This window comes from Crassostrea angulata, chromosome 4 (genome assembly GCF_025612915.1).
Source record: "Crassostrea angulata isolate pt1a10 chromosome 4, ASM2561291v2, whole genome shotgun sequence".
In the NCBI taxonomy this organism is placed as follows: Eukaryota; Metazoa; Mollusca; class Bivalvia; order Ostreida; family Ostreidae; genus Magallana; species Magallana angulata.
This window is the reverse complement of record NC_069114.1, coordinates 28,218,467-28,246,375: the sequence shown is the minus strand read 5'-3', so window position 1 is coordinate 28,246,375 and position 27,909 is coordinate 28,218,467. Positions and strand designations below refer to the sequence as shown.

General features: G+C 35.5%; 2 protein-coding genes across 3 annotated transcripts; one reads left to right on the top strand and one right to left on the bottom strand.

The window, feature by feature from the left end:
- Positions 1 to 214: 214 nt before the first annotated feature.
- On the top strand, positions 215 to 12,882 carry LOC128180557 (insulin-degrading enzyme-like). Of its 2 annotated transcripts, XM_052848674.1 has the most exons (27): positions 215 to 391; positions 1,378 to 1,556; positions 1,804 to 1,880; positions 1,999 to 2,025; positions 2,135 to 2,238; positions 2,448 to 2,617; positions 3,000 to 3,122; positions 3,667 to 3,779; positions 3,884 to 3,973; positions 4,264 to 4,336; positions 4,519 to 4,611; positions 5,141 to 5,313; positions 5,674 to 5,777; positions 6,080 to 6,182; positions 6,285 to 6,380; positions 6,527 to 6,636; positions 7,056 to 7,200; positions 7,655 to 7,765; positions 8,196 to 8,316; positions 8,636 to 8,727; positions 9,029 to 9,140; positions 9,622 to 9,789; positions 10,184 to 10,308; positions 10,584 to 10,731; positions 10,934 to 10,995; positions 11,231 to 11,371; positions 11,539 to 12,882. In XM_052848674.1, exons 1-27 carry the CDS (start codon positions 288 to 290, stop codon positions 11,638 to 11,640), a joined length of 3,066 nt encoding a protein of 1,021 aa, XP_052704634.1. In that variant the 5' UTR covers positions 215 to 287; the 3' UTR covers positions 11,641 to 12,882. The 2 variants fall into 2 exon arrangements, with proteins under 2 accessions (XP_052704634.1, XP_052704635.1); XM_052848675.1 differs by lacking the exons at positions 215 to 391; positions 1,378 to 1,556 and having other exon boundaries at positions 1,843 to 1,879; positions 1,997 to 2,025.
- Positions 12,460 to 27,548, bottom strand: LOC128180558 (uncharacterized). Its single transcript, XM_052848676.1, has 19 exons — positions 27,199 to 27,548; positions 25,796 to 26,812; positions 25,339 to 25,480; positions 23,960 to 24,606; positions 23,358 to 23,541; positions 22,908 to 22,951; positions 21,987 to 22,806; positions 21,288 to 21,594; positions 21,118 to 21,201; positions 18,493 to 20,970; positions 16,784 to 16,977; positions 16,610 to 16,664; positions 16,441 to 16,501; positions 16,116 to 16,214; positions 15,442 to 15,591; positions 15,209 to 15,327; positions 14,499 to 14,657; positions 13,949 to 14,070; positions 12,460 to 13,667 (listed from the first exon to the last, which is right to left on the bottom strand). The coding sequence occupies exons 1-19, from the start codon at positions 27,222 to 27,224 to the stop codon at positions 13,608 to 13,610; spliced, it is 6,768 nt and encodes a 2,255-aa protein (XP_052704636.1). The 5' UTR covers positions 27,225 to 27,548; the 3' UTR covers positions 12,460 to 13,607.
- Between the last annotated feature and the right edge of the window lie 361 nt (positions 27,549 to 27,909).

Genomic DNA, 27,909 nt, shown 5'->3' with positions numbered 1-27,909 from the left:
ATTACTTTACTAACAAGAAATAACAGGGTACTTCTTTCATTTTGACTCAAACAATGACCTACCATAAAATAATACAGTTTCACATTAGTCTATGATATTAAGCGTCGGTTTTGAGTCTATAACCTTGTTTTAATGACAGACTATGGAACTATAAAAAGTCCTATTTCACGTCGGGCTCGATATAACCAATAATTCAATCTGTACCAATCTATCTTCTTTTACAAAAGAGTGTTCCTATTAGCAAACAGCAGATGGTTGAGAAAAATTGAAGGATACACGATATTTCAATGTTTTCTAGAGCAACTTCCTTCTTTAGATCAGCTTCACCATCATTAAGAAAAGTGAAGTTTTCTTATTTATCGGTCCCGTCATATTTACAGGCACCGCTTCGGTGAGTAAAACGACGGTGTGGTCAAGATTGCGTAAGATCCCAAAGAATGTATGAGAATATTTTACTTACATAAAACAATAGCAGAAAGGTCACATGGCAGTACTACTTCAATCATAGATACTGTCAGTTTTAAACCTTAAACTTTTGGAGTTCTATTGGCGGATCACGAATGTTATTGATCAGTATCTTCATTCAATTCAAGCTAGAGAGCTAGGTAGAGAAAATTCGAGTTAGTAAAAATATGTTGATGGAAACCATTTGTCATTTGTTGTATTTTTTGATGATTGGTAAAAAGATCTGGATATATTTAGTCAAGCTGTTCTAAATTGACTATTTATATGGTTTTCTCTGTTCAAATTAATTATGTAACAATTTGTCCTTTTTCAGATTATGCAACAATAAATGTATAACCACATTAAAACGTTAGATCAATGATACATTATAGCAATAAGGTTACCTTCTCGATGTAAATAAATATACTTTAGATGGACAAGAAAATTAAAGATGATGATATATAATTAAAGGACTTTTTCATCATTGAGATAAAATGTCATGATGTAGGATTTAGAACAAAGTTTCAACAATTTGCATGTACATTCAATATAAAATCTAGAAATGAATCTATTTTTGCTTATTAATCAATTGACCTTAATATTTTAATGAGGGTGGGAAAAAAGTTAAAATCTTTTCCTGCCATTTTGGGATTTTTAACTTTAAGAAGAACTCGAAAAACTTTTTTAGACCACAAGTAAACATGGTAAAAATAAGTTTTTGTTTCAAACAAAAATCTTAATGTGTTAAGCCTTGTAATGTTCAACTTACATATATATAGGGTTCCTCAATAAGACACATAATAACCAAAAATGTATTTTGAGTTTATTTTATAATGAATATTTTTGTGATAATTCCGGTTATTATGAAATAATTATATTCCAGAAAACATTCAATTTTCTCATTTTCTCACTGAAATTATTTTATAAATTCAGGTCAGTTTCAGCCATGGCAAATCAAAATGCTCTGGAGATATTTGAGCACAATTCTATTATTCGTTCTGATGGTGACAAAAGAATATACAGAGCCATGAAGTTAAACAATGGACTGAAAGTGGTTCTAGTGAGTGACCCAGACACAGACAAAGCATCAGCTGCCCTAGATGTCCATGTTGGTAAGTGTTTATGCAGTAATCTTTACCGGTATATTGAGCATGTAATGCTTTGATTTTTATATTTATACTGTATACAGGGTTATTTTCGCCCAGTGTAATTTTACCCCTTCTTTACTTGTAAACGGTTTTGCCTCGGGGGGAAATATTTCCGTGTATACAGAAGATATAATCGCATATTATGATACTTAGCACAACTTGTAAGAATGGTCATTGATAAATTTAACAGAACATTCTTCTCTTTTTCAAGGTTTTATGAAAGACCCAAAAGATTTGCCAGGCCTTGCTCATTTCTGTGAGCACATGCTGTTTCTTGGTACAAAAAAGGTACTCTAATTTAGTTGTATTAAAATTGAGGATTTCTATGAAGTTAACTTGCTAGATTATTCTCTTTAATTTGTTACCCAAAACACGTCTACAATTTCTTGGTTTTGTTTTGTTGTAGTATGAAGAAGAAAATGCTTATAACAAGGTAATGAAAATCATACTATCATCGAAATTTAAACATATACATTTTTGGGACATTTGAAATGTTTTGCTTTACAGCTTTATGTATTTACTAATCTATATACTCTCACTAGTTTTTAAGTGAGCATGGAGGAATGTCAAATGCCTATACTTCATCAGAGAACACAAATTATTTCTTTGATGTCAGATCAGAAAACTTGCCAGGAGCTCTGGACAGGTAAGTAAAATCAATATTTTAAAGACTTATTAGAAAACCTATAAATAGGTCATGACATTTTATAAAGATGATCAAAATATAAGGTCTTAAAACCGTAAACCAGTTTTGTTCTTTCTATAAAATTCCTCAAGGTCTTGTTGACATTGTACACATTGCTCCATCTGAAACAATAAAATCTAGAAAATATTGCAAATATTCTGCATTTCCAGGTTTGCCCAATTTTTCTTGTGCCCTCTATTTACCCCCTCTGCCACAGACAGGGAAGTGAATGCTGTCAACTCGGAGAATGACAAGAACTTACAGCAGGACCCGTGGAGGTTTAACATGTTGGACAAGGCTCTGGGCAACCCTGACCATGAGTTCACCAACTATGGAACAGGTTAGACACTGTATAAAGGGAAATACACTCCCCCCCCCCCCCCCCCATTTTATTTTTGCCCCTTTCGCCCTCATTGCCAATGGGTGAATTTAAAACTGGGCAAATTCCAATGGCTGAAACTATCTCTTTAAAATCAAAAAACTTGAATCAGTTTGCAAGTGGGGAAATGCAAAAATAACATGGGGCAAAAATAACCCTTTATACAGTAGGGTGGTGATATGTAAAGAAATGATACTGCTTTCGAAAGTTTCTACCAGAAAGACCTATTGTGTTCCTTTGATAAGTCAGAAGCATGTGCATGTGTTGATATATCGGGTTTGATTAATTTACAAAGAACATGGAAGAATTAGGAAGTGAAATGCCTGTCTTTATAATCTAACAGGGAATAAAGACACCTTGGATACCATTCCTAAGTCCAAAGGAATCAACACCAGAGATGAACTTCTGAAGTTCCATTCCAAGTATTACTCCTCCAACATCATGTCATTGGCTGTGTTAGGAAAAGGTGAGTTAAGACATCCTACTCGATCTCTATCAACTTTACTTAGAAAACAAAAAATTGATCAACATATGCATAGGAATATACTGTAAACGTACTACATTTGGTTGTGTATTCTATTTAGCGCTTTTGGCGGAATGCGGCTTCCGCTAAATCAAGTACATTGCTAAATATCATTCATATATGTATAAGAATTGCAACATTCAGGAATACACTTATTCAAATTCGCTCCAACTTGTTCAAAACTTTATTTTCGCCAAATATCGTACACATCAAATATAATACGTTTACAGTAGTGGGACATATGTTTCTGTTTTATTCAGACATGGAATAGAAACTAAAGAAACATACAAAGATAGAAATAATTATGCACCAGTATTCATACGTTTACCTAAAGAAATATCAAGACAGCTCTGCTATGCTTCTCAATCAGATACATATAATTCCAATATATTAGCCATATATGAATGATGAATCATGCATTCTGACGTGTTTTCAACTGCTGTTCATATGATATGAGGAATACAGTTTGTTTGTGTATTATCTTCAGAGTCCTTAGATGAGCTGTCGGAGATGGTGGTACCACTGTTTTGTCCTGTGGAGAATAAGTCGGTGGACATTCCCTTTTGGTCTGAAGGTCCCTACGGTCCAGAACATGTCAAAGTAAGTCTTCAAATGATGTCGTCAGCAAATTTTTATATTAATTTGATAATTCCTTCTCTAGTGCTTGTAATGAGATAACTGACACATCATGCTTTACATTGTAGAAGATATTTTATGCTGTCCCGGTGAAAGATTTGAGGAACTTGTCAGTTTCCTGGACCATTCCAGACCTGTCCGACTATTATTCATCTAATGTAAGAGTTTCAGAGTTATTTCAAGTTCATCTGTTATTTTGAAAATCTTGTCTGTTGCAAGTTATAAACACTTTCAGTGTTGTTGCAACTTCTTTCACTATCACTGTGAATAAAGGGAGATAAATTTGAGTTCTTTGACATCTTGAGAAAAGTAAAAGTTTAACATTAGTGTTAATGTACTTCATGTGTATTAACAGAAAAAAATATTTCTGGGAAATTAGACATTTCAAATACAGAGTACATGTAAATGGAAACACAAGATTAAATAATTTCATAATTTTCTTCTATAGCCAGGGCATATTCTGGGACATTTGATTGGACATGAAGGAAGAGGCAGTTTGTTATCAGAGCTCAAACAAAAAGGTAAATTATCATTGGACATGGCTTCTCGTTACTAATGGAGTCGTAGGAAGTCTGTGTCATCATTTTCTATTCAAAAGTTGGGTAAAATGTTTGTTATCTGGTACATTAAACATTTACATTATTATAGCTTTTATGTTAACATGTAATGTCGCTATCAATATGCACCATGATTCTATCCACAGGTTGGGTGAACTCCCTGTGTGGGGGACAGACAGATGGAGCCAATGGATTCATGTTCTTTAGGATTGATTTCGATTTGTCAGAGGAAGGATTAGGTTTGTATCAACTCTGTGTACTTTTACCTGTCAACAATTCTGTCTTTCATATGTGATATACATTTTTTTTTGTACCGGTTTAGTATTTTTTTTTAAAGCTATGATTTTAAATCCAGACTGACTCTTTAAAAATTATAGAAATATTTGTGTTTCTTAATAAAACATGCAGACAACGTTAATATTCTTGTACATGTAAATCTGAGTGCATTTCTTAGAGAACGTGTATACAACTTTCTGATGATGATGTTCATGTTTATTTATACATATGGAAAAGAAAAAAGTATACAAAAGCTGCATTAAAATGATACCTAAATATTTTGGGTTTTTTAGTGCTTTATTTTGATTCTAAATTTTTCTGTAGAACGTGTACCTGGTATATGATATTCTACTGATGATGTTCAAGTAAATTTATACCATACATGCTATATTTATATTTATTTCTTTGTAGAACATGTAGACAATATTCTGCTAATGATGTTCTAGTATACATATTAATACCATACTACATGCTATATCTATTTCTGTGTAGAACATGTGGACGACATTTTGCTGATGATGTTTCAGTACATTGAGATGCTGAGGAAGGAGGGCCCCCAGGAGTGGGTCTACAAGGAGTGCCAGCAACTGTCCGACATGATATTCAGGTTCAAGGACAAGGAGAAGCCAATCAACTACACCTCCTTCCTGGCAAGGAGAATGCAGGTGGGGCTATTTTAGTGATGGTTGAAAAAGAGTTACTAGTACTTTGCATGGAATTTATGATTTTGAATTCTATAGCCCACTTCAAGTACTTAGTTTCCAGTATGAATGCATCTTCTTAGAAACTGTAATGGAATGTTATCTTTTCACACATTTTTACCTGTTTTCTTGTTTATTAAATATTAAAAGGTGGGTATTTTTTTGTAAAAGATCATGTAAGTTGATATATTAAGAAACATTTTGTTAACTTTAACAGCTTTTGATATCAATGTTCTCTGCTCCTAGATCTAGAATCACCCTCTCTCATAAGTTTATATGTTGAAATATAGCAGCCTTTTTTATGCCAATGCTCTCTACTCGTAGAAATACCCGCTCCCTGAGGTGTTAAGTGGCTCCTACCTGTTGACAGAGTACAGACCCGACCTCATCACAATGGTGCTGGATAAACTGGTTCCTGAAACCATGAGGTCAGATTAAACACTGGAATGAACTGTCTCAGTTTGGTGAAATAAGTATATCATGAATTAGAAGATTATTGTATACTAAAATTACAGCAACTTGTACTTGCGGTTTACGAATGGTTAACTGGTTTGTGGTGACTTTTTTTTTGGCAACAGAGCCTATGAAGATGAAATATGATATATAAAAGAATACTTTTGGAATGATTTGTGGCAAAATGTTGTTCTGGAATAGGGCTCTCTTGAACCTTATATTAAACTTTTCTTGCATGCAAATAAAAATTGGTGTACATTTTGATCTTTACCAACAGAATCGGAGTAATCGCCAAGAAGTTTGCAGATATTGCTGACCAGAAGGAGAAATGGTATGGCACTGAATACAAGTTGGAGGATATACCTGATGAGAAAATTCAGGTGAGCAAAGCAATCAGCTGAACTGGATTTATGAAATCATTTGCTTAATGTCAGCCATTGTTTTGAATTTTTAAAAAAAAAATTTTGTTATCTTGTTTATAGAAATGGAAGAATTGTGGATTGAGTGAGAATCTTCATCTTCCACCAAGAAATGAGTTTATCCCAACAAATTTCGAAGTTGTTCCAAGAGAAAAAGATGTAAGTTTTGTATTTAAAGAAGATCTAACAATTTGAGACTTGCTTTCAATTTGTAAGTCTGACAATTTGAAACTTTCTTTACCAGGACATAAACTGAATATTTGGTTAGTTCTATAGGATTGATCATCAGTGACAATCTTTTGTAGAGCCCCGCTTTGCCAGAGATGATCAAAGAAACAGGATTGTCAAGGTTATGGTTCAAACAGGATGACAAATTCTTATTGCCCAAAGCTTGTTTGAGTTTTGACATTTCAAGGTATGTGTTTTGAAGAGTAATATTCCTCTCTCTCTCTCTCTCTCTCTCTCTCTCTCTCTCTCTCTCTCTCTCTCTCTCTCTCTTTCAATTCAATGTGGTCGTAGGAAGACATAAAAACTGTGAAATCTGTCACAAAGTTCATGTGAAATATAAATATGAAATATTGTTACTGGACAAATTTTACTCAGAAATGTTTAACATTTAAATCAATCATTTTATTTAATAGAGACCAAATAAAATATGTCCATGTAGTTGAACTGTGTGTTCAAATAATGTACCAGTAATCATAGGCATATGTATCCAAGAAAACCCAGAAATTTGGTCCTGCATGAAGAATGATTATTTATTTTATTAGTACATGAAATCCTGACATGTATCTTTAATGGGTTATTTTTAGCACTCTTTCATGCTATTTTTAGTCCAATAGCTTACACAGATCCACTGAACTGTAACATGGCCGGCCTGTTCACTGAGCTCTTCAAGGACGCACTGAACGAGTACGCGTATGACGCAGAGTTAGCTGGCCTGAGTTACGACCTCATGAACACAGTCTGTGGAATGGTGGTAAGTGAATCAGAATTTGCTGTGTACTGTGGAATCATTTATATTCATGGGGGCCAATTTTTGTGGATTGTGCATTTTTTGCTTATTCGTGGGGATGTAGTTTCGTGGATGCGTCGATTTTCAGATTTAGTAAGAAAGTTCACTGTTTCAAAATTCGTTTTTGGTATCTCAGGTTGTAAATTCATTGGGGCCTACCCATGAAAATTGAGCCACCACAAATTTTAATGATTCCACAGTATTTCAGTTCATGTCACTGTTAGCTGTGAGAAAGACTTGCAAATAGGATTAATAGAATGATGAATGTAGCAGTATTATAAAAGACTTTATACACATATACATTTAGATACTTGTGATTATGATGATTTAGTTACCTAAACAAATTGACATGTAGATTAAAATCAGAATCATGTTATGAAGTGCAAAATCATCTACTGGTACATGAATTCTTTTGTAGCTCCAAGTGAAAGGGTATCATGAAAAACAGCCAGTTCTTTTAAGGAAAATCCTAGAAAAACTAACCGACTTTAAAGTGGATCCAAAGCGATTTGAAATTTACAAAGAAATGGTAAGTTGTCAAGTGTAAGTAAATATAAATCACATGACTGTCATTCCCATGCAAGTTTTTAGATAGAGTTTCTCCATGGACAATATGCATGGGTAAACTGTATTGGTTGTCTTCAAGAATATTGATTACTTTGAATAAACCACAACACAATGATTATTCTGAAACAGTCAAACATCGTTATCTCAAACTAGATGGGACTGTTTAAAAACATAGAGTTATCAGAGTATTTGAAATATCAATGGTAAAATTCTTAAAAATTAAGTGGTTGGGACTTACAAACCACTTCGGCATATCCATTGTATTCGAGATATCAGTGTCCAATATATTGAAGTTCAACTGTATCTGTTGTTTGAAAATAAACTAATATGCAATAATTGTTCTGAAATATTGCAAGTTTGAACAAACTACAATGCTGTTGTTGTTCTTGTAGTACATGAGAGGTCTGCGTAATTTCTATGCCGAGGAGCCCTACCAACACTCTATCTACTACACCAATAATTTGATGGCTGAAATTCAGTGGACAAAAGCCGAGTTACTCCAGTCAGCTGCCGGTCAGTCTTATATGGGGGTCATCTCAAAAGTCAATTTCGTGCTTTTCTCAAAGATTTTATTGATAGAGCTTTGTTACATAAATGAAAGAACACTGTTGTATAGTATATATCAGTGCCAGTAGTTGTTTTTATTTACGTTAATTTTTTTTTTAAATACGATGGTTAAATTTGTAGAAGAAAACTACAGGGTAGTTACTTTTTCTTGAGTATCTTTTCTCTTTCACTCTTTGTATTATCAAGAATAATTTCTTTGTCTTGATTGTATGATTGGTTTATACTCTATTCGTGTAAAACTGACCTTGAACTGAAAACTTTGCAGAGGTAACGGCAGAGAAACTACAAGAATTTATCCCTAATCTTCTATCCAAGCTGTTTATTGAGGCACTGATTTATGGCAATGTAACAAAACAGGTAAGAAAGGGAATGGATGGGGTACTTGTACAGATTTAAGCAATATAATGAACCAGTTTGATAGAAAAAAAGGCAATAAATGTATAACAGTACACATCTTTTACAACTTAACTTTTGTATATACATGTACATGCATTTACCTGTAGATTTTTGTTTTAGACTGATACTTTTGTTTATTTGATGGTAAAATTTGTTCTAGAAGAATACAAATTTAATTACCGTATATCTGAATATGATTGTATATGTTTTGAATATCGGAGAAGGACAGCAATTTCGAATTTGTATGTTGATATGATTGCAGCAAGCCAAAGATGTCATGGAAATGACAGAGGGAATTCTGAAGGAGAAATGTGGAACCAAGGAGTTACTGCCCAGCCAGTACAAGAGATACAGAGAGGTCCAGATTCCTGATGGTCAGTGCTTAAAATTCTTATTTTAATGCCACCAAAGATGGGGGGGCATAATATCTTTGTTTTTTCTGTCTTTCCATTTATATCGTACTGCTCTTTGTCTACCAAGTCTGATATCGGGCTGTAACTGCTCATAGTAGGTACCGGTAAACACTGCAAGTTTGTCCTACAGGTACATGTTTGATAAGCTACTAATTCTCTGTCATGTATACCGGTACTCAGATCTAAGACCCAGTGTTCAACTAACTTATTAAGTTGTTCGTAATATATTCTGTCCCAAGGTATCATTGAATCACATTTCGCCTTATTACCGGTATTTGATGACATGTTTATGAATACTTTAAGGTTCAAACAAGGTATGTTTAATATTATGAAAACTTTTCAAGAGTTCCCGTTTAAAACACCCCCCTCTTGCTTGTTGGGTTACAATACGCAGCTAAAATATGATAATTTTTTGTGATTTTGGACTTTTTTTGTTCTCCAGGTTGTTATTATCTGTACCAGACGGACAACAAGGTCCACAAGAGTAGCTCCATCTGTATCTACTACCAGTGTGGTATGCAGGACACCCTGCCCAACATGTTACTGGAGCTGTTGGTACAGATCCTGGCCGAGCCGTGCTTCAACATTCTCAGAACAAAGGAACAGTTAGGTATATATTCATTATCACACTGTAATATACCGGTACAGTGCAACCAAAGAGAATTTCAGGTTTTATATGGATATTAAAGTTAACATATAATACTGTTTTGAAATCATCAAAGTTTATACATTAGGTGATAATATATTATACAGTCAAACTTCGTAATCTCGAACAGATGGGACTGTTTAAAAACTTCGAGATATCCAAGTACCCTGTATTGAGAGTAAAATACTTAATAAATAAGTGGTTGGGACATACAAATCACTTTGACATATCCATTGTATTCGAGACATGACTGTTCGAGATACCGAAGTTCAACTGTACAGGTATATGTGTGAGGATGAGTAAATCTGAGAACAAGACAAACTCTCTACTTATTTTCATACACTTTGCGGTTTGACAGGATACATTGTGTTTAGCGGTGTGCGGCGGGCTCGCGGTGTCCAGGGATTACGAGTCATAATTCAGTCCGACAGACCACCACAGTATGTTGATGATCGAGTGGAAGCCTTCCTTAATCATATGGAAGTAAGTCCTTCTATACAGGTGGTCAGAGAGGGTTAATCTTCCATTGATACTTGACTATTATATACACATTTCATAGATCTTGCACAGAAACTTGTACATGTATTTTATTTGGATTTTTATACATGTCAAGTTGCACAGACCATCCAGGACTTGAGTGTTCATTACTTTTTAAGATGCTTCCCTTTAGCTGGTTATGTAAAGCATAAAAAAATAATAGTGTTATTTGATGAACTTTGTAAATTAATCAGCCTTGTTTCACTTTTGAATTGAAACAGACTGTCATCAGAGATATGAGTCAGGAGGAGTATGACAAGCATGTTGGAGCCCTGGCCACCAAAAGGATGGAGAAAACCAAGAAAATTAATGAACAGAACATGAAGTACTGGTCCGAAATCATTTCCAACACGTACAACTTCGACAGAGGTGAATTGTTTTTGAAAATATCAATAAAATATCAATAAAAGAAAGGACAATTATAATCTTTCCCTTTTTTCTGTCCCTTCATGAAAATGTGAGAGCCCTATAGGAATTTTAATTATTATCAAAATCTCATTGCCTATGAGTCTTTTTTCTCCATTCAGGTTGATGAACTATTTTGACTTTTATACATGTTTTTGTTTTCCAGATGAGATTGAAGTTGCATGTTTGAAGAATATTAAGAAAGATGACCTCATCATGTTTTTTAAGGTACATCCACATACAAATCATATGTTCATCACTCTGTATGACTTTGATATTTTGAGAAAATAGATTGGAACTTAATCCAGACAAAATTATCTATTAACTGGTGGTCATCCTAACCAATAATATGAAGACCAATGATTTCATCTACCTTTTATATTCCATATTTTCAAAAATCAAATGCACTGCAAACAGATAGTTTGGTTTTAATAAAATGATTTGTTGGCGGTTTTTGTTTTAGGACTTTGTAGCCATCAATGCCCCTCACAGACATAAACTGAGTATACACATCCTGCCGACCTCAGAGGAACTAAATACAAACACATTAAGTCCTGAGGACAATGGAGCGGACCTGCTACCAGTTCCTACCAATCTTCCAAAGGTGAGAGACAGATTCGTCAGTAAAATGAATGAATTTTCTGTCATTTCAATTTGATTATTTTCTTTTTTTTAAAACAGACATTGTAGCTGTAGTGATGGAATGCAAGTCTATTTCTGTTTTTACTTGTTTTTTACATATACATACATGTATATGGTAATCTCTTGCAGCCGTGCGTGGTAGAGGACATTGCTGACTTCAAGAGGCACATGGGGCTATACCCTCTACCCAAGCCCTTTATCGACATTGGGAAAGCAAAATCCAAACTATAAGGAGCTGGACTGTCTATACCATGTCTTTCTTTCTTTTTGAATAGACCATAATTTCCAGTTTATATCACAGGACAACTTCATTTCATAGGATTTGTTTTGGAGTTGTGATCTACAGTGTTGTCGAAATAATTATAGAGTGCTCCATGGCCGAGTTGTTCAAATACCATAGATACCCCCTGGTAGATGAAGATGATAACACAATCTACCGAGATTGAATCAATTAATGTGGTGCAGAAATACATGTACATGCACACCATTCCGTGTCATCTAACTTCAAGAGCTTTAATCTACCAAAGTCCATTAAAATATCATAGTTTTGAAATTATAAACTGTAGAAGCACATATTTTCGTGGGGTCAAAATTTCGTTGTTTTTAAACCAAATAAAATTCTGTTGGCATTCAATTTCGTCATATCGTAATTTCTTTGTAACTCGGGTTAAGAATTCATCATGGATTTAATTTCGTTGATTTATACTGCCAACAAAAATAACGAAATTAAATCCTCAACGAATATTTCTGCTTCTACAGTACATCATATTCTGAATTTAATTTGGTGATTCGTCATTTTTTGTATCAGAATTACTTATAATTGGTTGTTTGGGAATTTTTTGATTACATATTAATATTTGATACACCAATTTATGCTCTTGTCCACAAGAGAATAATCATGTTACTTTGACAGTCTCCCATGCTTAAACAGCATATGGCACTATGTGTGCAGTTAGCTAGTTCAGTTAAATTGAACTTGTATATTATGCGAAGAATCAAGTTACATTTTCTGATGTATTCAACAGTGATTTCAAGAATAGAACAAATTTATTTGTTTTCTTGTATGTTGTTATTTGGGCATTCTGTGAGAAAATTGTGATGATTGACAATTATTGAAACTCCTGCTGAACTGTATCGAACATGTAGAGATACAGCTGAATAATTAATTACCTTACCAACAAGGACACCTTGAGATAGGTCAACATTTTCGTTCATGATACCAAAATTGCTGTAAATGGGAATGTATAAGACTCAATATCTCAAGACTTTAATGCACACCTTTTAATGGAATCATGTTGTCAACTTGTTTGTATTTATTGGCAAATTTGCTAGCACCTTTACATGTGATTGTATTTACGTCAATCAAATTAAAATATTTTCTGTGAAAGTGCTGGTACATACTTGTACACCAATTGTTGGTTAATCACTTGATATCAAAAAAAAAAATTGAATAAACCACTTGAAATCATCAAATTGTTTTTTCCTGCAAGATTTGAATCTACTATCTGTGTTCTTTAGACTATTGAACACAGAGTCTCTAAAATCAGTGAACTTATTTGATTGTTTAAATTGTTGTAGATTCCCAGTTGAACATGAATCAATAGGTGTGTAAAATCGCAAGAGGCACCCTTCGCAGGTATTAAAATCTCGCAATTCATTTTCTGATAGTTGTGAACTATATAAGATACAATAAAAAGTTTGGCATTTGCAATTTTATATTCTTAACAATCTGCAACAGAAAAATGGAATTAAGTACTGGCATTAAATAAGGAATCGGCAGTTATTTACTGCTTATCTTCCATGTGAGTTCCATCATGAAAAAAATGTCACAGATTGTACAGACACTTCACTCAAATATGTTTTCTATGATTAAAAACTAAATTTAATGTAAATAATGATGCCATATAATTGAACTTTGAGAGTATATTTAATACATTGTTTTAATAACATTATTTCATTGCATTAGGCATGAACAAATTGATCAGAAATGAGTACATATATTGCTTACCAAAGTTCTTCTTTTAAAAATAAACATAACACCCTACATAAAAAAAACTTTATAAAATGGTAGTTTCATTCTAGGTTACTGACTGTATAAAATGCCATATTACCGGTATATGTCCTGTGGCAAGAAATGATGAATAAATTAATTTAAAACATAAATATAATGTATATTGTTGGAGAAATATGGAACATATTTAGGTGTTTTGTAGGCTCAGCTTCAGAATATTCCCGAGACCAGGAATTCGCTCTAGGCTCTGAAAAGAAAAATACAAATGCATGTCAATTAGTTTTCATTGTGGATTATTTGAAAACAGAGATCAAATATCTAGATATGATGATACCGAATTTCCCTGTATTAACGATGCTAAAAAATTTTGACATGTTAAGTGTAAATTTTATGGCATAAATTGCAGTTTCCTTGGGTATTTAGCCCTATCCCACACCTGGGTTGCTGGCGAATGTTGCTTTTTTAGTGTGCTTACATGAAGTCATTTTTATCTCTAAAATACCATTGAAGCTTTTGAGACTGGTTTACCTTGATATCCTTTACAAATTTCTGCCACTTCTTGAGTTTAGTGTCCTCTTTTTCCGCTTTACCCTGATAGAAGTCTGATATGAACAAGGAAACTTGGACGTCTTTAAGGTGCTTGCAGGATTCTGAGGGAAAAAATAAACTTTCATAAATACTGTATACAGGGTAATTTTCAAGCCTGTGCATTTTTCGCCCTTGAACATTTGCTAACGGTTTCGCGTCATTTTAAAAGAGAGATAATTTGAGACATCAAAATCGCCCAGTCCTAACTACGCCCACTTACAACAAGGGCGAAAGGGGCAAAAAATAAAACGGCAATTTTTTTTCTGCTTAGGGAGTAATCATATTTAATTAAAGAATATGCTCACTGACAACAAAGGTGATAGCTAGGGGCAAAAACAAAACGGGAATTTTTTTTCTGCTTAAGAAGTAATCATATTTAATAAAAGAATTTTACATTCTTCATTCTTTTTATTAAGCATTTTTTTTTAGGAAAGATTTTTCATTAGTTGCCATATGTAGTTTGAACACTAAACTTCTGCCTTTTACATACTGTAGAAGTGTTTCAATGCATCTGATGTGACAGGCGTGTGTATAAATGCCAGGGTGAGAAGCTGTTTCAGCCCGAGTCGACAGACAGCCACAGCAACATCTGAGGTCATCTCCTGACTGTGATGGAGCTCCAAGTGCTGGAGTCTAGGACAGGCCTTGGCTGTAGACAGAAAACATGTCTAGTAAAGTATAGCTAGGATAATATCTATATGTAGACAGAAAACATGTCTAGTAAAGTCTAGCAAAATATTTTATATCAGTAGACAGACAACATATGTCTATTTAGCCCGGATGTGCCTGATCTGTAGATAAAAAGCGTGTATTGTTGCACTAAAGTATAGGAATATGTTTTAGCTATTAGACAGAAAGTATATGTCAAGTGAAGTCAAGAACAAGCCTTGAGAGATTGTATACTAAAATCTTGTGTCTTGTTATGTCCTGTCTAATCAGATTTGGGACATGTCTTAGCTGTAGACAGAAAATGTGTCTACATAAGTCTAGGTCAGGCTGTGTAGACAGATAGTGTCTAGTAGATTAGCTGTTAATTGAAAATGTGTATAAAAACAAGGAAGTCAACAACAACCATGTCCATTTCAAAAAATTTAGGTGGAAGTATAATGGACTGATATAACTTGAGTTAAATATCATCTTTAAACACTTATTCTAGATGTTTCTGTGAATGTTTGATTATTGTATGTCATTTTAGCTTACCTATGAGAACTAAGCCATTTATATCTACTTTAGAACCGCCAATACTCAAAACTTCAAGGTCTGAACAAAACTGGGACACAATCTGGAGGCATTTGTTGGAAAACTTCTCCTCGTTTTCACTGAAAAGATTTTTGAAATTCATGCATTAAATTCTTCAAATATTCACAGTTGCTCATATCATTAGAGAGCTCATACATTTATTTGATAATAAAGCTAAAAAAAAATTCATCTACCAAGGATAGATAGGGTGGATCTTTAGAGTTGTTATGTCCCGACATCCAGCTCCCAAAGCGTACATAACATCAGGACCCAGAGGGAAAGAGGAGGAGAGATACTCCACGCTCCGCAGCATGCGACTGTAACAGCTAGCCAGCCAGATACTCCTGTCAGAAGAAATAAATAACTGTCCATTGAAACTTTACAGTAAAATGCAATTACAGTAATAAATTCATGCTTACAGTTAAGTCTGTTTCATTCTTGAAAATTAATCTTAACCTCATCAGTTTTAAAAAATAATATTATGCTTATACTGTGGAATCATTAGAATTCATGGTAGCTCAATTTTCGTGGTATTCGTGGGTAGCCCTCCCCCACGAATTTAAATCCTCAACGAAAACAATTTTAGAAAGAGTTATCTTTTGTTACTGAAACAGTAACCGACGCATCCACGAAATTACATCCCTGCGAATGAACAAAAAAGTCACGATCCATGAAAATTGCCCCCCACGATTTAAATAATTCCACAGTAATCATATTTGCTTGTCCCTATAGCTCCTTACTTTAATCAGGTGCTACTGTACATTTTGTGATGTAAATTTTACTTATCTATCTACACTTAATTAATTTGATGCTGATTTAATGGCTGATGATGTTGCTGATGGAGAACATATGGAGAAGAATATCTTACTTGTCAGTTAGCAGAGTACCGCAGTTAACAATGGAGAGGGACTGTAGGGTGGATTCGCACACCTGTAGAAGTCTCTCCAGCCCCATCTCAAGGCTCCCTCTGATTACAAAAAAAAGGAGCAGTTACTTCAGGCTGTTAAAATCTACATATCTTTCACAAAATTTGAGGATCTTGAGGTATGTTCAACAGAGTGGGTGCTATTGGGCGCTCGCCAACATTCCCTTTACCCGCAACACAAATTCTGTTGAGCACTTGCGAGCACTCGCTCTGCTGAACACGCCTCTGGTCTCTGTAAGAGATATCTATGAATAACATTTCTAGATACCTGATGGAACTCTGGTAGACATCATCTGCTTCTGTTTGCCTTTGGTCTCGTGGTGAAAGATCTATCATGAGGGAGTAGATATATGGTGATGACTAAGAGCCATAGTTTCTTAGTATATGTTTCAACAATTTGATTTTCATACTCATTTATCATTATTTTAAAAACTTACTTTTCAAGGTCAAATGTTTTACACTGGTGCACCAATTGGACAAACTGATCAAGAACTGAAAGTCAGCAAAATATTTCTTCAAAACTTTATCTTAATCATTTCAATCAGTGTCCTTTCTAATAAAATGAGATGTATTAAATTTTCCTCCACCATGGACCTTTTGAATTTTGTTACCTTTGATGAACACTTTTTATTTTCCAGTACCACACGTTTCCACAGCGACCTGTTGCGGCTGACCTTTTTCCACTCTCTACAGACCTGGGCCACAACAAGAAGTGAGTCGACGTCCAGAAAACGGAATATCTTTTGTAGCGCCTGTCTTCGCTTCCTTGTTTCCTCTCGCCTGCTCATTGTTGGTGCCCTCATTTCTAAACAAATTACCAGGTAAAAATTAGTAAGACCACGCAAAGTCTCCCCGTCTGTTGCTTATTATATAACTCAAGGAAAGTCCAAGTAACTGTTTTCACAATTCTATTGTCGTGTCATATAGTGGTATTCAATGACAATTCCAATCTGATCTAAATCGGTTCTCAATGCAATCTGATTTCGAACAAATTGACATGAGTATATATACCCTCTCGACAATGACGGACAGTTTCGGTTAGTCATGACCACCTGTGCTGATCATGAGAGTAAATTCAGTGACAAATTTTAAAAGCAATATTTCAATTCCAAAATACAGTATTAAAACTGTCAAACTGACTCCATCACAGCATAGAGGGATGCGGGCCTACAGTCTCCCGCATCAGAACAAACATGAGTATGAACACGAGCATAGGTCAGAGGTGACAGAAAACATGTAATTTGTGACAAGCATACCATAACAAAACTCTATAGAGGTTGTAATTATGACAAATATAGTACTCTCGTGACGAGAGTCTCTCCCATACCTGGATGTATGAGATCATATACTACTGCACAATTAAATTCAAACTTTACTTTCCGAAGGACTTTCCAACAGAGTGATTAATAGGTCAATATTCATAATAGACGTGCAGTTTATACATAATTGGTTATGTGTTCATATTAATAGTTCTTATCAAGGTCACAGCATAGTCATCGGTTGACATAAATCACATAAAAGAATAGATTAATGGTTTTTTAATCTTGTACTGGATAATCATTTCAAAGCATGGGGCCTTATATTTGTGGATTAATTGTCAATATTTGAAAAGTTTGTTCAGATAAAACTCTGTGAATTCACTTGTAGTGCATAATAATGAATTAAGACTGTTTTATGATTTATTTGGGATATTAATTCATTATTATACTTTCATGTTGAATACTGAAATCTGATTGGTTTAGATGCAGTTGATAATCCGTTCTATTACCCTCAGCATTAGCAACACACTTGGCAACGGGTAACACAATGAATTGTTACATGTGCGTTAATATGTGTACAGTTTGCCATTGAATTCACGTCATTTCTATATAAAGGCAGTAAAATTCTCTCTGAAATTAAGACATTCAGTATAATAAAATAAATACTGTGGTTTCATCGATATTCGTTGAATACCAATTTTCGTGGATTTCGTTGATAAGTTGATACACGAAATAAAATGTTCATTGAAGTGCAATTTCTATTAACATTTTGTACTGATAGGATCATTGGCCACAAATTTACATATCCTTGAAACTGTGATTTTCACTTTATCCACGAAAATTGATGCCCTTGAATATTAATGAAACCACAGTAGTGCCTGTTTGGGAGGGTAACCATTGAAATTGACACCCCCAGAAAACCACTGTCAACCGACGCGAAGCGTGAGGGGTACCAATGAAATCCACATAATTTGAACCCCCACAAATTCTAATGATTAAACAGACGTACGTATTTCCATTTTTAAGAATTGAACTAACGTGGCTTTTTATTCTAGTCTTACCATCTGCACTGTTGAGAGTCACACTACAGCTGTCCAGTGTGGACAGGTCATCCTCATCTTCCGTCTCCTGCACCTCAGAGAACACTGGAGGTTTTGTATCACCCTCAAAAGCCATGGTAAAGGGTTCAAACTCTGCTACTACAGGCATTGTCTTCTGTTTCTGGAGTTTCACTGAATTTCTCCTACCCTGCATCCCTTCACTTGTCTCTGATTCACTCAGTGAATGTGACTGCTCTCTTGAAGCCTCAGAGGGAACTTCATCCTCCATTGTCTGCTCATCATGGCAGTCCCTGTCTTTATCAGGGTCTTCCACCCTGTCTCCTCCTGTCTTCCTTTGGTTAAAGAAGTTACTGAAGTTGGAGCTCTGGTTGCTGATGTCAGCCACACTGGAACCAAGACTGAGATCAGTCATAATGGAAGTGTCATCATCTTCATCATGGTGTGGATGGGTTAAAGGCCTGCTCCTCTGTGAAACACTTAGTGGTTTTGAATCACTCATAGTTTGACTGTCAGCTGATTGTTTGGAATCACTCATAGTTTTACTGTCAGCTTGTGACCCACTACCATTTAATTCCATGGATTTATTTTCATTAGATTTGCTCAATGTTGATTTTGCAGAGGAACCTTTTGATGAATATTCAACATCTTTACACTTTGTATTGTCCTGAACATTACTGCACAGATCTGTTTTATTCAGACTTTCAGGATGGCTGTCTCCTGACTTTGAATCACTCCTAGTAAAATCCTGCTTAGCATCTTCTTTGACATATTCATCATTTGGGGTCGATACATCCAGTCCTTTAACATCACTTGATTGTTTTGAGAGTTGTTTCAAATTTTCTTCAATGTTTAAGGAAGCACTGTTTTTGGACTTATCACAATTTTCAGAATCCACAGAGACTGAGCTGATACTGTTTGAACTGTGTTTACTTTCATCATTTGCTGGGTTATGAGCTGATACAGTACATTTGTTTCCAACAATACCAAGTCCATCTGAGGTTCTCTGAGAAAGATTTTTGGCTGAACTTGTGGAGTTTTCAGTTGATTGTGGAAAGCTCAGTTCTTCTCCCAAGCTAGAATTTGCACTTCTTTGGCTATCACCATCAGTGTTATCAGTGCCTTTTTCATGGCTTCCATTATTCTTATCTGAGTGATGTTTTCTACTGTCATCATTTTGGAGGCAAGAGGAGCCAGATTGAGGTTTGCTGCAATTAGACTCTTGGAAAATTTTGTTGTCTGAGATATCAGTTGAGGAAGATATGTTCTGTGACTTTTCAAATTTGTTACTTTTGAAGTCTTTCATACTTCCAGACATATTTTTATCTGTATTCTCATTACTTCCCAGACAGACTGAGGAAGAGGGGTGTCTGCTAGAAAGACATGGACTGTTGCTACTGGGCTTGACATCAGCTAACTTTGACTCTGATTTCTGCATTACTTCATCTGCTTTGCACCGAATTTGAGACATTCTGCCTGAATTTTTTTCAGGGGATGAGACAGAACTTGATATTTCCTCCATGTAATGGAGATCTTTTTCTGTAAGCTGTCGATCCAGCAGCCATGTTTGTGTAGATGAATCCTTACAGACAGAGGTCCTAGGAGTAAGCTCTTGGCCTGCTCGTGTGTTAAGGTTTGACAAACTAGAGCTGAGTCTTTTTCCTACATCTTGTGTGAATCTTCCTCTCTGAATAGATGGTCTCCATGATGAATGGAGATTTTGGTAAAAATAGGGAACATCTTCATTCATCATAAATCTCTTGTAAAGTCCTGGAGAAGACATTGTTCTTTGCAATGGCTCCCCAAAAGGGAGCATTGAAGGTTGTAAATGCATTGGATAAGCCTCCCTTTGCCATGCAAAACCCTGTCCACCAGCACGTGGCTCTGGTCTGTTAAACAATTGTGATTTTTCATATGAACTCTTAGTAGATGATGTAGGACTTTTATACCTTCCTGTCGAAGAGTAATGCCTGGGTTGATGGTCACCAGTCTTTGTTTTTCTTTCTAGATCTGTGTTTATATCTGCAGTGAAGTTTCTCCATCTCTGAATATCCTCCTCATATTCATCTTCATCTGTTTCATTATCCAGAAGCCTGTAGTCCTCATTCCTGGGATAACCCCTACATTTGTTTGGCCTCTTGTTATAGTTCACAGGATCGCTGTGTTCTGAAAGAGTCTGGAAATTGACTTGCTTTTTGCGAGGAGGGTACGTGTTAAATGAGAGACTGTTTAATTTAGCCTCTCCCAGCCCTGCTGAGTGGTACTCACTGCTTTCCCCACTTTGGTCCTTTACTGGAACGCTGTCTAAGGAATCGGACTCATCAAAATCTACGCCTTGATTGGAAGGACTTTTCATTTCACTTCCATATGGACTAAACCTCCTGGACTCCATCAAAGAATGATGGGAGTGGTCCTCCAAATCCCAAATGATGCCGTTATCATCTAACTCTTTTTCAAATGAATCCTGTTTTTCCAATGGATCTAGGAATTTAAAAAAAATAAAAGAAAAAAAAAAACACAAATTTTTCATTAAAATATGTTATAAAAAAAACCTGATCAAACACAGAAAGGAAAATAAAATGTATTGAAAATCTATTATTCATATATATATATATATAAATGACTCACAGTCCTCTGAAAATGATTTGACATCCGAGAGAGAATTTTCAGCCATTTCCATTTCTTCACAAGATTCTGACTCTGTGGTTGTTCCTAAAATACAAAAGAAAAGTTTGTTCATATACCAAATTATCTCCCTTTATTTCTTCAAACAATTTTCCTGGCTGCTTATGATATACCTTGAAATGAGGGGATATTGGCCATTACTCCAATACTCTTCATAACAATGTTCTCCTCTCTGTCTTTTTCTGGTTTTTGCTCACATCTTTTTGGAGGCTTTGACAATTTTTCAGAGGGAGACTCACTCTTAAAGCGACTTGTTTCTCTATGACTACCCTTATCTGGGGAGTCTCTTGGTTTTATTTCTTTGAACTCTGAATGACTGTAAGTACTGCTTTCTGAGAGGTCTGTCTTGTTAGATTCCATTTTGTCTGAGGCCTCTACTTGAATTGGGGTTGAATCAATGTCATGATTTTGTTGCTGATTCTAGATATTATCAAGAGAGTACATGTAGGTTAAATTAATGTTGCACTGATGGTGATTTTAAAATTTTAAGTGCTACAGCATCAAAAAATTGCAACAATTTTGAAAATGGTAGCAGTGAAATCTCAAGCCTTAAATCATGCAGCTAATGATCATGCAGCACTCACCAGAACACAAACTTAAAATGATCCTTCTCCATTCCCATCTCAAGCATAATCATAAACCTTTTTGTGAGAGATAAGTTATGAAGAAAAATAAATAAAAAAAATCTTCTAATTTTAACTACATGTACAACCAAGCAGCATGAATATTGTGAAAAAAACCCAAGCCATCTACTGCAGTGAGTCTTGTGAGATATTGTAAATAAGAGATCTCATGCAGCATCAGGTACCCACTGGGTCACTGTTTGGGTCCAGATGTCTGGTTGGGTCAAGGTGGGGTCTGATTGGCTGTCCCGTCCTCCTGTTGAATGGCACATACACCACATTAGGGTTACCTCCACTGATTTGATGGAGTTCTAGTGGCAGTCCATTGAATGAGTCCACACTGATTCTCTCCAGGTCTGGATCGTCCATTGTCTCGCTGTACAGTACCGAGTCTGGGTCCATCCACCCATGTCTTTGTGAGATGTATGATTGGTTGGAACTGGTTCTTTGAAACTGCTCCTTATTATCTGAATATCTTTTATTAGTTGGCAAGGGGGAGTACTCTGTTGAATCTTCATCCGACATGATTTCTGAATCATTTGACGATTGTTGAGGTAACGCTCTGTCGGATCCTAATTTTCTTGGCTGGTGTTTTTTCCTGCTTTCAAGGGGCATAACTTCTGTATCATTGGAGGACTGATAAGCTAGTGGTCTGCTAGTTTCTGATTTTCTTGGCTGGTTTTTTGTCTTGCTTTCAGGGGACTCAACTTCTGAATCATGGGAGGACTGATGTGATAATGATCTGACAGGAGGTGTCTCCTTTGGGTGATATGTCCTGCCTCTAATTGGAGGAGGAACTTTCTTTCCTTGTACATTGGATTTTATACCATTTTGAGTATTTTCACTCTCTGATGAAGATGCAGATTTCTTTGTTGGGTTCAATGTCGAAGGTGCTATGGAGTTCGGCCATGGTTCAACTGTAGCCTCCACAAGATGTCTGGCAACCGAATTATACAGACCTGATGTCCCTGATGTATTGTGCGATTGCATCTGGTTAGCAGGTGAAGTACTGAAAATGATCATAGGAAATAAGTAATGCTTTATTTGTTCATTTTACTTTTTTTAATAAACATTTGGTATGAGTTGGTTAAATATTCCTGATACACTTACGTCAATGTATTTTGCTTTGGACTTCTGTGCAATTTTTGAAAATCCTGGAAAAATAAGTATATGCTAATTACTATCTGTATATTATTGGTACTCAAATTATATACAGTTGAACTTGATATCTCAAACACTGTTATCTCAAATACATTGGATGTCAAAGTGATTACTAAGTCCCAACCACTTACCGTATACTTTAAGTAATTTACCCTTGATATTTCGAATACTCGGATATCTAAAAGTTTATAATAAGTCCCATCTAGTTGAAGATAACAAGGTTTGACTTTATTTCTTATCAAGCTTTTGAGAAAGGCTTTAGGTAAGTCATTGTATAGAATACCCTTTGAATGTGTTCTAGATTTTTGGTAGTCAAAGTGTATATTTTTCATTAAGCTTTTAAAAAAGGCTTAGATAAGTCACTGTGTAGAATAAGTTTGGGATGTGTTCTGAATTTACTCTATCCTCCATTGGATCCTTTGTGGGATGAGCGGTCCTTGATTTCCTCCTCATCAGCTCGAGCTCCCTCTCAGCTTGGTCCGCTCGATCAATCAGCTCGCTGATGAACTCCTCCAGTTTCTGCCTTCCCACCATCTCCTTCTCTGCTGTAGTGTTGATAAACTTCTTTAAGGATTCAAGTTCCCTGAGTTACAAAAATAAAGATAGGTAAAAAAATTGGTTTCTTAGAGACCAAATACTATTAAGTATTAACCAAGCATTATATGCACTATTCCTTAATCACAAATGGTAGGTTGAAATTAATCTATGAAATTTGAGCATTAGCAAGCAGGTAGTCAATAGTATTCATTTTATACTAGCTATCAATTAATGTACCGGTAATTTACCACTGGTCTGCGACAATAAATATCTCTTTGCTGGGATTGCAATAATAACCAAAATTTAAGATATTTAGATTTTCTGATAACAGAACATGCAGTTTCATAAATTTTCTAAATGAACAAAAATATTTTAATGATATTCACAATTACGGGTAAATGTAATGTAATTGTAAACGTAATATTATTAGTACGGTATTTATTTTCAAATTGACAATAACTTGCCTTTCTTTCTTTTCCAAATGAGCTTGTTTTTCTTCTAGTTCAGACTGAAGTTTACTAATGTCAGCATCATTTACAGATAGTACAGGAGTTACCACCCTTTGATTCTGTGATGCATTCTGCCTTTGAACTAATTTTTCCTCCTTCATAAGGGCACTGTCTCCATCTGTCTCACTAGTTCCTTCCATCACATGACCCCTTACAGGTGACCTTTCCATGACCTCCATCAGTCTGTCCCTCTCCTTCATCACCCTCTCCAGTTCCTGCCTCATTTCTTCTTGTTCCTGGGTGGAGCTGTTTACTGCTACATGTCTCTGATGGGCTTCGAAGTTCACTGGTGCCCTAGTCTCTAACGCCATAAGAAGTCTGTCCCTCTCCTTCACCACTCTGTCCAATTCTTGCCTAATTTTCTCTTGTTCGAGGGAGCTGTTCACTGGTTTATCTCTCTTAATGGCTTCTGAATTTATTCCTGTTGCCCTAGTCTCCCCAGCCGTAAGCAGCTTGTCTCTTTCGTGAACCACTCTGTCCAGTTCCTGCCTCAGTGTGGAGAGTGCGGCCTCCTTCTCTATCAGAACCCCCCTCATGGCCTGACTGTGACTGTCGGCCTGCTCTGTCAACAGCTGGGACTCACACACTAAATCATCCTGCATCTAAAAGACAAAGTGCAGTAGTATATTGTTTTTGCACATGTACTTTATATATGACTTTTTTGGTGAAAATATTGCAACTTTAGGAAAATAAAGTCTATCGCTTAATCATATATGTAGATCAATGCAAATGGACACCCGGTTGATTCAGAAATGTGCAAATTAAATCTGCACTAATTTTTTGAAAATCTAATTATTCCCAAATACAGTACACAAGCAAAAATACCGGTAATACATTTACTGTTATTTAAAGCAATTTGATTTCTTCAAAAATGACAAAAATATCAGGGGTTTTTTTTAATATCTGTAAGCCATGTTTTTGTGGAAAAGACTGTCAAGAAGCCTTAATTGGAGCAAAATTGAATTATTGTCGTCCTGTACAAAAATTGATTTGCTATATATTCCTTAGAAAAGAAATCTTTCTTTTGACAAAACTTAATGATGTTTTCAAATCCTTTTTATCATAAAAGTTTGAGTTACATGCAGACTTATCGTACTAGCAGGTTTTTGCAGCAAAATAAAATTCTAAAAAATACAGCTCATATTATTCACAAAGGGATTGTGCAACAGCACTCATATGTTAGCCCTCTCTTATGCAAATATTATTAGGAAACCTAGAGTTAAATTGATGTTAATGTATTTATTTTTTTTTATTTGCTGTATATCCATATTGTAAACAAAATATAAATTATTAGCATATGCAGTTGAGTTTGTGATTGATTGGACACAACTGACCTTCCTTAACTTTAAAAGCTCCATCTCTGCCTGTTGAAGTTTGCTGTCCTTGGTCTGAATAACTTTCTTCAGCTTCTCATTGCCCATTTCTGCTGCTTCATACAATTTCACACTTTCATTCATTAGGTCAGACTGCTCATTTCTGGTGGGAAAAAATGCTATATTAAAGATTCATTTAATGTATTAGGATCAACATTAAACAGTACAAAGATTAGCTCACTCAAATTTTAGCACAATCTTCCCCTTCAACTGATTTAAGGCTGCATGCTGTAATAATGAATTAGCAGACAAGATTTTAAGCAGCACGAATGGTACCAAAATATAAATACCCTAATGAAAAATATGGTATGTTTACAGTACCATAATAAATGAAACAAATGTACCAGGTCTAGCCTTATGTTCTAATACATGTACTTAACACAACACCCACATTATGAATTAAGTGTTAAAATACTACCTGATTTTAAGTAGTTCATTATTGACTAATTTAAGCTGCCTCTCCTTTGCTCCCAGAGCTTGTTTCAGATGAACACTGTCCTGATCAGAGGCCCTCATCAGCTCCTCAACATCTCTCAACAAGGTCTCCTTCTCCAACTCCAAATGATGAACTCTGTCCTTGGTCAGCATCAACTCATTGTCCCTGAGTCTAATACTCTCCTCGGTTTTAACTCTCAGATCATGGAGCTGGGACTTGACAGAGTGGAGAACGTCGTCTCTTCTCTCTAGCTCAAACTTCAGTCTCTCGTTCTTGATTTCGCTCTGCTTTAACACTTCTTGCGTCTCTCTCATCAATTTTTGCCGCTCTTTTTGCAGACTTTTTAGGGTGAGGTTAGCTTGACTTAACTGCTCCTCTCTGTTGTCTAGACTCGAGGCCAAGTCACTGATAACACCCCTTTGATCTCGGAATCTCATTTCTACAGACTTTTCCAAATTGTCCAGAACACTGTCTATACTGTACAGAGCCTCCTCAGCCTTCCATTGCTGATTCCTGGAAGACATCAGTTTTTGATGTAGACTGTCAATTGTGCCTGATTCATTCACATGTCCTGTCTTTCTGTGGTAAGATCTTTCTTTGTTTCTCATTTCAGCTTCTTTGGCAGCCCTCAGTTGACTCTCGAGAATCCTGGCATCTTCCTTAAAGCTCAGGAGAAGCGGTGAAGATCTTCCATCTGATGACCTGATTTCCAACCGAGGTGAACTTGTTTTCCTTTTTCCTTCATCGATTGAGTTATTTTCCTTTGTTTTTTCAGACTTTGCGTCAAAGACTTGCATCCTTGCTCGAGGTCTCACGTACCCAACCTGGTAGGAATGGTTTTTATCAAGGTGTAGGCGTAAATCGGAGAGAGAAGAGAACTTTCTCTCATCTCTACATTTCGGACATCTGTATGGAATAATGTCATTCAGGTAGTCCAAATCACCGACATCCAAAGGGTCACCGGACTTCATATTGGAGTGAATGGCCTCCGAGTCTAGCCTTTAAAAGTAAATGAACATCTATTGAACAGACAAAAGTGAAACATTTCTCACGTTGGCAGGATATTGGGTCAATGGCTGGAAAATTTTTCAAACGTAGCATTTGATAAGGGACTGAAAGAGTCAACAACATAATGACTTTGTCAATACTTTTCTGACACAATATCACCCCAATTATGGTTTCCTCTGGTGTCATATTTTCCAGATTCATATCACACAATCTTTGTAATAAAGCTTGAAATTAAGCCCAGCATACAACACAGGGTTATTGACAGATTACATTATAGGTTTATGCAAATATGACTGAATGAGATGGAGGATTTAAGACTTTTCATCTAAACTGCCATATGAAGTGATGGATAGAATTGTAAATAAACATATACTTACTTTAACTTTTTTGAAGATTTCTCCATTGCTATTTTATCGAGAATTCATGTTTTTATTTTGAAATCCAAACGAGAACAAACAGCAGTAAATTGAATCAAGAGGTAACTTATGATAAGTGTCTGTGGGATGAGGCATCAATACCCCTGTAACAGGTGTGAATACAAAATCACCTGGACCATCTGTTACCTGGGGGGTGACTCCGGTGTCTTATATCCTCCTCAGCCGATCAATGATCGAAACAATCTAAAAAGCCTTGACAGCTTATCCCACTCCATTGTTTCTCAAAAAATGTCTCTTCATTTCACATCTGAAATGTGACAGGAAAGATGAATATGGGATCTTCTTCATTCCGTTTATACTGAAATAGAGGGAGAGAGAAAGAGAGAACTTGATATAAATAATTGATTTACACATGGTCAATAATTACTGCAGTTCTTGGATTCAATCAAAGTTATTGCCATTCCCTAGACAATTAAGGTAAACCATGAAAAGTTATAGGTAGCTTCCAAAGAATCACTGACCTGGAAATTTTCTAAGGCTGTTCAAAGTAATTTTTGTTTACTGCCACTCTTATGCATACAAGGATAACAAACTTTGTCATTTTGAAAGAACAAAGTCCTATTTTTAATATATAATTATATCCTTTCCAGTCTGGTTTTATTTTTTTTAACTAAAAAATTAAAATCAGTAGAGCTAAAAAATACACACCCT

Bases quoted from the DNA above. Each gene is read 5' to 3' on its own strand.
- LOC128180558 (XM_052848676.1), bottom strand. From the start codon at position 27,224: ATGGAGAAATCTTCAAAAAAGTTAAA. The intron at 25,481-25,795 runs GTAGTATTTTAA...TTTTCCCACCAG, and splicing joins AATGAACTACTTAAAATCAG to AAATGAGCAGTCTGACCTAA. The intron at 15,328-15,441 runs GTAGATGAATTT...AAATCTTTTCAG, and splicing joins ATCCACCCTATCTATCCTTG to TGAAAACGAGGAGAAGTTTT.
- LOC128180557 (XM_052848674.1), top strand. From the start codon at position 288: ATGTTTTCTAGAGCAACTTCCTTCTTTAGATCAGCTTCACCATCATTA. The intron at 3,974-4,263 runs GTAAGAGTTTCA...TTTCTTCTATAG, and splicing joins CCGACTATTATTCATCTAAT to CCAGGGCATATTCTGGGACA. The intron at 4,612-5,140 runs GTTTGTATCAAC...ATTTCTGTGTAG, and splicing joins TTTGTCAGAGGAAGGATTAG to AACATGTGGACGACATTTTG.